This window comes from Rhamphochromis longiceps, linkage group LG14, assembly GCF_057381845.1.
Source record: "Rhamphochromis longiceps isolate RC_006_pf linkage group LG14, R_longiceps_female_GT1.1, whole genome shotgun sequence".
NCBI classification, from domain to species: Eukaryota; Metazoa; Chordata; class Actinopteri; order Cichliformes; family Cichlidae; genus Rhamphochromis; species Rhamphochromis longiceps.
This window is the reverse complement of record NC_140570.1, coordinates 32275000-32284291: the sequence shown is the minus strand read 5'-3', so window position 1 is coordinate 32284291 and position 9292 is coordinate 32275000. Positions and strand designations below refer to the sequence as shown.

Genomic DNA, 9292 nt, shown 5'->3' with positions numbered 1-9292 from the left:
ATTTCTCCTTAAAAAAATTATAAACAAAGTGAAGCATCCCAAAAACAGAAAAAGTAAAACATACACCTTAATATTATACAGCAAAGCTCTTGTTATTGTGGGGTTTTTAAATTAAAAAGCAAAACTAAAGAACTAAATGTTAAACAGCCAATTTGATTAACATAGAACTACTTTGTGCTCTGAGATTATTTTCTAGATTCAGTAGAAGCAATAAATAATTTAAGTCACATGCCAGGAAGTGTCGACTCTGTACCCTGCGAGAGATACCACTGAAAATCAACTATATAAAACTTTTCTATACACTAACCAAGCAAAAGACTCCTTAATGAAATACAAGAATCACTTTGGCTCCCCATTAGAATAGGATAATTTAAAGCATGTTAAGGTGATGTTTTTAACGAGTTACTAATAGCTGCAACCTGAGCTTTTTCTGGAACGATTCTTCTGCAGAATTGTTTCAACAAGCTTTCTCTCATGTCTTTTGCTCTTAAGCAGTATATGAGTGGATTGATCATTGGTGGGGCAAGGCTGTACAGCATGATGATCACTATTCGCACATCAGCACTAAATGTAATGCCAACATTTTGGGCTAAATATACAAAACATCTGGGTAAATAATAAAGGGAGATTATAATCAGCTGAGTACTACAAGTGGACAATGATTTCAGGCGGCCTTGCACATTTGCTATCTTATACACTGCTATAAGAATAGAGCAGTATGAGAAAATGATAAATGCCAGAGGCCCCAGTAGTGTAACCATTGCTGCTGTAAAGGCAAGAGTGGCATAAGGGGTCCTGTCAGTGCACGCCAGGACTGTTATACCAATATGGTCACAGAAACAGTGAGTGATTATATTTGAGGCACAGTAAGGAAGAGGATATGCTCTAATAACCATCATTAGAGGGAATGCCTTGGAAATAATCCAGGCAGTAATACTGAGAATTAAAATATTAGATTTTGTAAGAACAAGTGAATATCTGAAAGGATAGCAAATAGCCAAATATCTATCTAAAGCCATCTGAAAGAGAATAAACGAATTGACTGAACCAAGATAGTGAACAAAGTACATTTGGATAAAACAGGCAGTAAATGAAATGCTTCCTGATCGAAACCAATATCTGCTTATGATCTTAGGTAAAGTGGTTGTGCTAAAGAGAATATCACATACAGTCAGATTTAAAATGATATAATACATTGGCTTATGGAGGCTGCGGTTGGTTGCAAATAAAAAAATAACTTTAGCATTTGCTATCAGAGTTATCAAATATACAAAAAACAATACAGCTGAGACAAGACCATAGTATTCTTGATGAAGGCCAGCGAATCCAGTAAGGATGAACTCAGTCACACTGCTATGATTTCTCTCAGGCATGACAGAGCAGAAATTTCCTGAGAACACTGGAAAACCCACAATGTTAAGATAAATGGTAACATTTAAATTTATAATACCTTGAAATCATTGTGCTTTAAAGTAATTTTTGGTACTTTGTGCATATTGTTAAGAATATTTTAGTAAGTTTTAGTTCTCATTTGTTTTTCCTTTAGGTCTGGGAATTTATGTTACAACTAAACATGTTCCTGACTGCATAACATACATGACATAATCTTTTTTTATGGGATGAATAACACATAACATAACATAATAATGACTCAGACTTCCTTTCGCTCACTTTACACTTACCTTTCTCATACACCGTGGCAGCATAATCTGCTGAGTTGCCCGCTGGTTCTCTTTTTAAAAAACTTCTCGCAGTATGTTTTTGTGATGAAGGTGTGCTATAGGCCATTGTTATATTCTCTGTGGATCAGTCAGTGCTCAATATACAGTCAATCAGACCCAGATTAATGATTTTTTTTTTCTAGGAAACAAAAAAGATCTTCAACAATAAGTCAGAAGATTAGGAAAAAGAATAGTTGTGTATTTGCTGAAGATTGTATGACTCGATCATATTATATAAAGTGCAGTTTTTGTTTGAGCTGGATTTAAGTTAAAGCACCTTCTTTGTTTTTTAAAGATCCTTGCTGAGGACCAGTGAGGCCCCAGTTTGTCAAACTAGAGATTCATGAACTTGTCCTGCATTTTGGAAAATTAAAAGTTAAAATCTTATTTTATGACATCTTAAAGTTTGTGGGTTTTTTATTGATTCTTTTGCCCATGGAACAGTCTTTATTTTTCAGAAAGAGATGGGTTTTCTGACTATTATTGTAGGGTCTTTACCTTACAGTATAGGGTGCCATGGGGGGTCAGTTGTGATTTAGTATTATATAATTCAAATGGAATTGAATTGAACTTAAAATCAAATGTACAACGGCTGATTATGCTCAACTCGCTACTTGAGCAAAACGGGTAAGGATAAGTAACAAAGTGCAATGGTCATATTACTTGTTGTGATTTATAATAGGAAAAAAAAAAGACACAGACAGTCTAAGGAGGAAAACTTTACCCTACCGCTTATTAGCTCTGAAGCTAATGGATTATAAATCCCACAGGAGTAAACAACTGCACCTTAATGAAACCCCAATGTGCACCTAAATTGATACTGTGGTAGAAGTGCTGAAACCCCTTTGTGTTTAATGATGCTCTCTAATCACACATCTTAGATTGCTTCACAACATAAGGCCCAAGGTCATAAGCACATAACATGCACAAAATTGTAAGCCCGCGTAAGGGGCGCGAAACACACAATAATGTGTCTTCTTGTGTTCTTTCATTTAATACGATTAAAATTTATTGTAATTGCTTAGAAGATGAGTAGGCCCCGCAACAAAAATGATGAGGTTTTTTGCCCTAACACTGTTTCAAATTTTTTTAAATAAAGCTGAAAAACAGCAACACCTCTCAGTAAAAATGGTCTTTAAGAAACCTGCTGTTTAATATTTTGTGCTTTAATATTTTTTTTGACTTGAAAAAGGGTAAGAAAGCCAATTTTTTCTTTTTTCTGTGTGTGTGTGTGTGTGTGTGTGTGTGTGTGTGTGTGTGTGTGTGTGTGTGTGTGTGTGTGTGTGTGTGTGTGTGTGTGTGTGTGTGTGTGTGTGTGTGTGTGTGTGTGTGTGTGTGTGTGTGTGTGTGTGTGGTCTCGGTTCATTTGTTTTTGGCACTTTACAGCATTCATATTTCAACTTTTCTGTTGAACTTAACTAAAAGGTGAGCTAATGTTTATAGTTCTTAGATACTTTCAAATGCTAAACTTCAAAATAACCACGGCTGTTAAGGTGAAAACAACATTGCATAAGAGTGTTTTGAGAATAGAATACGGTGAGGAGCAAAGACAAATATAGAAGACACACATTAATTACACACATGAGACCACTGTTGCCATAAGATGGTAATTAGCTCCCTTGTGTAGCTCATTTGTGTTGTTGCTTCTGAGTATCTGTAGACTGAGGCAACATGTTTCTTTGCCCCAAAGACAAAACTTTTTTGATTGTTAACCAGCAGCTGAACACAACAACAGTTAATTGTATATTACACCTATAGCATTCACATAACCTAAAAAATGAGAAACCTAAAGAAAGTTTTCTTACTAAAAGTATCATATCAGTGATATATAATATCATTAGAGTGGACTAGATAACAGTGATCGACTTTTGAAAGTGATGTGCTGTTGTGATTTGCTGCTATATAAATAAAATGTGCCATTTATGATGGCAAGGTATTACATGTTACTGTAATCACATTATATTTTTCAGTAATGCAGTAATTTTAGATGTTACTGTACTACATTAAACAAATACATTAGAGTTACAATCATGTCATTATGTATTGCTGCAAAGGTTCTTTGGTTCTTTGGCTGCTAACACAACTTTGGCTGCACAGACGGCATGCTAACATAAAGCTAGCCAAAAACCAACAGTGAAGTTAAAGTTGAGTGCATGCTGACCACAGCCCAGCAGTCAGATTCTGAACTTCAACAGGTAGAACCGGTAATGATAAGTAGTCAGGCCTGCAAAATTGTAGCCTCAATTTGTACCTGTTTTTGTTTCTACAGTCTATCCCTTTAAGGTCTCTTTGGGATAGTTTTCAGCTTTGTTTTGCCTTGTATTGCCTTTTATGCTCATGTATAAAAAAGAAAGAGCCAGTGTGTTTTTGACTGACCACTGGAGAAGCTCAAAGAAAAGTGACTATTGCTTTGAGCACGTGAAAAATCCGCTGCTGTTTATAAGTGGATATGATATTTAATTCTCAAATTCTTTTACTTTGTCTGATAAAGTAAATGGCCTGATTGCGAATATCCTTGGGCCATCTGTTGTAAATCCTTTTGTGTACTGCCTTAGGACAAAAGAAATAAAAAAATAAAATCTATATGATATTCAAAAAATTAACTCTTAACTGGTAACTTTTTTTCTTCTTATCAGAATTGTAAAGCACTGAGTCCCAAACAGTTGAGAATCAACAAATCATTAAATGCATTAATCATTTTAAACAGTCGACATCTGCAGAGTATGTACAGTGAATATACTGAGCAAAGGACATTGGTGGAGTTACTAGGCAGGAGGAAAAGATGACAGCCTCAAAGCAGGTTCATGGATGAAGTGAACAAGGACAGGCATATGGTTAGTGTGACAGAGGAGAAGGACCTAAAATGCAGGACTCGCGGAAGCGAAAGTGAATTAAGAAAAACCGGCTTTATTGCAGTGGTGACTGAACAGAAAACTAACTATACCGGAAAATAACTAAACTGGCATGCAGGTAAACAGAACACACAGGGAGGTAAGAGGGAGAACAGACGTTAACAATGTGACACCGAGTAGGGGAAGACACAGGCTGTGTCCCAATTCAGGGTCTGCACGCTTGAAGTACGCATTTTAAGTGCGGTTACGTCACCTCCACGCGACGATAGCTGTCCCAATTTGAAGTGTATTTCAAATGCATACTCCAAATGCGCCGTCGATTTCCCCAAATAGCGTGGTCCGGTGCACGCTTCGTGGTCCCATATATCCCACAATGCATAGCGCGGCGGTGGGTGTGGATAATTTTGCCGCAAAATACGGCAGAAGGGAGCGGCCGAAGAGGGTTTTTTTTTCTTTTCAAAACTTTATTGAAATTATAAAGCGAACAGTCAGTCATTCCAGTTCAGTTTGTACAGTAGACATACAAGGCAAATAAGAGTAACAATATACAGTACAATGAAATAAGAAGGATAAATAAATAAAGGATACAAAAGAAAAAAAGAAAAAAAGGGGGGAAATGTGACAGACTTCATAACAACTTTGTACTTGAAAGTTGTGACAGCTCATTTGTTAAACATTTCTGAATGAATTTCAATCAATGATAAACCTTTTTTTATTGGAAGTTAATTTAAGAGAGTTTAAGTAATATTCAACTTCAATCAAAAACAAATTAAATGATGGGGTTGAGTTTTGAAATTGACATTTATGTATGTGGAATTTTCCTAATAAGATGGAGCGGCCAAAGAGTGAACTGTCAAAAGTACTGAATATGACGTCACTTATTTATGTGCGAATGTTTAATAATTAAAGTCAGTCATATATCCACAAACACAACAAGCTGAAAGTCAGTGATTTTATATATATATATTAAAAAAAAAAAAAACACCCAGCACGCCCCTGCGGGCGGTTTATCCTTCAAGCTCGGGTCCTCTACCAGAGGCCTGGGAGCTTGAGGGTCCTGCGCAGTATCTTAGCTGTTCCCAGGACTGCGCTCTTCTGGACAGAGATCTCCGATGTTGTTCCCGGGATCTGCTGGAGCCACTCGCCTAGCTTGGGAGTCACCGCACCTAGTGCTCCGATTACCACGGGGACCACCGTTACCTTCACCCTCCACATCCTCTCAAGCTCTTCCCTGAGCCCTTGGTATTTCTCCAGCTTCTCGTGTTCCTTCTTCCTGATATTGCTGTCATTCGGAACCGCTACATCGATCACTACGGCCGTCTTCTTCTGTTTGTCTACCACCACTATGTCCGGTTGGTTAGCCACCACCATTTTGTCCGTCTGTATCTGGAAGTCCCACAGGATCTTAGCTCGGTCATTCTCCACCACCCTTGGGGGCATCTCCCATTTTGACCTCGGGACTTCCAGGTTATACTCGGCACAGATGTTCCTGTACACTATGCCGGCCACTTGGTTATGGCGTTCCATGTATGCCTTGCCTGCTAGCATCTTGCACCCTGCTGTTATGTGCTGGATTGTCTCTGGGGCATCTTTACACAGCCTACACCTGGGGTCTTGCCTGGTGTGATAGACCCCAGCCTCTATGGATCTTGTGCTCAGAGCTTGTTCTTGTGCTGCCATGATTAGTGCCTCTGTGCTGTCTTTCAGTCCAGCTTTGTCCAGCCACTGGTAGGATTTCTGGATATCAGCCACCTCCTCTATCTGCCGGTGGTACATACCGTGCAGGGGCCTGTCTTTCCATGATGGTTCCTCGTCTCCCTCCTCTTTCTTGGGTTTCTGCTGCCTGAAGTATTCACTGAGCACTCGGTCAGTTGGGGCCATCTTCCCAATGTATTCTTGGATGTTCGTTGTCTCATCCTGGACTGTGGTGCTGACACTCACCAGTCCCCGGCCCCCTTCCTTCCGCTTAGCGTACAGCCTCAGGGTGCTGGACTTGGGGTGAAACCCTCCATGCATGGTAAGGAGCTTTCTTGTCTTTATGTCAGTGGCTTCTATCTCCTCCTTTGGCCAGCCTATTACCCCAGCAGGGTACCTGATCACGGGCAGGGCATACGTGTTGATGGCCCGGATCTTGTTCTTACCATTCAGCTGACTCCTCAGGACTTGCCTGACCCTCTGCAGGTACTTGGTGGTTGCAGCTTTTCTAGCGGCCTCTTCATGGTTCCCATTCGCCTGTGGGATCCCCAGGTACTTGTAACTGTCCTCTATGTCTGCAATGTTGCCTTCTGGTAGTTCAATCCCCTCAGTTCTGACTACCTTCCCTCTCTTTGTTACCATCCGACTACACTTCTCCAGTCCGAACGACATTCCAATGTCATTGCTGTATAGCCTGGTAGTGTGGATCAGTGAATCGATGTCTCGTTCACTCTTGGCATACAGCTTGATGTCATCCATGTACAGGAGGTGGCTGACAACTGCTCCGTTCCGTAGTCGGTATCCGTAGCCAGTCTTGTTAATGATCTCACTGAGGGGGTTCAGGCCTATGCAGAACAGCAGTGGGGACAGAGCATCTCCTATGGGCTATGGGCTTGGAGTTGGCCTCTAGTGTTGTACGCCACATCCCCATTGAGTTCCTGATGAAGGCTCTTAGGGTCCCATTGATCTTGTACAATTCTAGGCATTCCAGTATCCAGCTGTGGGGCACTGAGTCATAGGCCTTCTTGTAATCAATCCAGGCAGTGCACAGGTTGGTCAGTCTGGTCTTGCAGTCTCGGCTGATTGTTCTGTCTACCAGTAGCTGGTGTTTTGCACCTCTGGCATTCTTGCCAATTCCTTTCTGTGTCCCGCTCATGTATTGACCCATGTGCCTGTTCATCTTAGCCGATATGATGCCTGAAAGGAGCTTCCATGTAGTACTGAGGCAGGTTATTGGTCGGTAGTTGGAGGGGACCGGTCCCTTCTTGGGGTCCTTGGGGATCAGGACCGTCCGGCCTTCAGTTAGCCATTCCGGGTGTCTCTCGTTAACTAGCAGCTGGTTCATTTGTGCTGCCAAACGCTCGTGGAGTGCAGTCAGCTTCTTCAGCCAGTAGGCGTGAACCATGTCGGGCCCTGGTGCTGTCCAACTCTTCATACTGGAGACCCTTTCTTGGATATCTGCCACTGTGATGGTTACTGGACCCTGTTCAGGGAGGTCGCTGTGGTCTGCCCTCAGATCCTCTAGCCACTGAGCATTGCCGTTATGGGTTGCATCCTTCTCCCATATGCTCTTCCAGTATTGCTCCGTCTCCAGCCTTGGTGGTGCTGTTCTCTTATTGTTCCCTTGCCACTGAGAGTACACCTTTGCTGGTTCTGTGGAGAACAGCTGGTTTATTCTCCTGCCTTCTATCTCTCTGGTGTACCTCCTCAAGCGGCTGGCCAAGGCTGTGAGTCTTTGCTTGGCAGTTTCCAAGGCCTCAGGTATGGACAGCTTGCTGTATTTCTTAGGCACCTTATTTGTCGCACCTTTCTGCAACTCCGTTAGTTGGCTAACCTCCCTCCGTGCTACTTTGATCTTGCCCTCTAGCCTCCTTCTCCATGGAGGGTACTGCCCCTTGTCGCTGTTCAACTTGTAGCCAAGCATCTCACTGATCACTGCTGCCGTATTGTAGATCAGCTTGTTAGTGTCGGTAATCGTGTTTGTAGGTATTGTCCGTAGTGCTGCATTAACATCATCTAGCAGACCTTCTGAGGGAACTTCACGTAATCTTGGTAACCGGCTACGGGGGATCCAGGTTTCAAGCTTGGCCATGATCCTATTTTTCAGGTCAGTTCCTCTCGCACTCAACGATCCTTCTCCTATCGCACTTGGGGCTATGTACCCAATCTCGGGTGGGGGTGATGATATCGCCCCCCCTGACCTGGCGTCCTGACTCCTCCTTGCCGTAGCATTTGTGTTGTACCTCGTCAATCTCTAGCTGTGAGAGCAGTGATTGGGAGTTATTGCCCTTTCCCACTATGAGCTACTCGGCTTTACTTGACGCGGCTCGACTAAAAACTGAGTAGGTGCTAGTGGAAAGGGGCTATTAGTGCAGTGTAGAGATGTCTTAGTATCATTTCCAGTTATAATGAACACAGTCCTCCGTATGTAAGGAACACTAAGTCAGAAAAAAGCTGAATCCCTTTTTCAGCACATTTGATTCATCATCAACCCCTCTCCCATGTTTGTCCCCACTGTTGCACCTACAGCTACTGCCATCATAACATGGCGCCCCTGGGGAGCGCCCCAGCTCTACTCCCACCTCAGCTCCTCTTTGCACTTCCACTACATTCCCAGTGTGCTGCCCCTCCCCCTCAACCATGACTTTCAATAGAGATTGAAAATGTGACGTCACTCAGGGGTAAAACCGCAAAGAATTCTGGGAACTCGTGGCAAGAGGTACTAGCGCACGCAGGCTTTCAGTTGAAATCAGTTATACAGCGATAAAAAGAAACACAAAAAATGGCAAGAAGCTGTTGCATTATTAACTGAAATAGCCGGTCGCATGACAGCCACAGGAAGCCGACGGGTAAAGAGATCGGTTGTTATCGGATTACGTCGTTGAAGAGAAATTGTTCGAGCCATGTTTCCGAAGTAACAAAGAGGCGACTTGATTGCAGCCATTCAAAGATCAAATATAACGTCCCAGAACACTCCAGCTCACAGGTTAGTCTGCTCCAAGCATTCCCACAAAGGTCAGTCTG

At 42.0% G+C, this 9292-nt stretch overlaps 1 protein-coding gene across 1 annotated transcript; it reads right to left on the bottom strand.

Moving 5' to 3' along the window:
• Nucleotides 1-277: 277 nt before the first annotated feature.
• Nucleotides 278-2032, bottom strand: LOC146654440 (olfactory receptor 2AT4-like). Its single transcript, XM_085379727.1, has one exon. The coding sequence runs from the start codon at nucleotides 1371-1373 to the stop codon at nucleotides 381-383; it is 993 nt and encodes a 330-aa protein (XP_085235853.1). The 5' UTR covers nucleotides 1374-2032; the 3' UTR covers nucleotides 278-380.
• Nucleotides 2033-9292: the final 7260 nt, after the last annotated feature.

What these genes read in the sequence shown, in the direction of transcription:
- LOC146654440 (XM_085379727.1), bottom strand. Translation starts at nt 1,373, where the DNA reads ATGCCTGAGAGAAATCATAGCAGTGTGACTGAGTTCATCCTTACTGGA.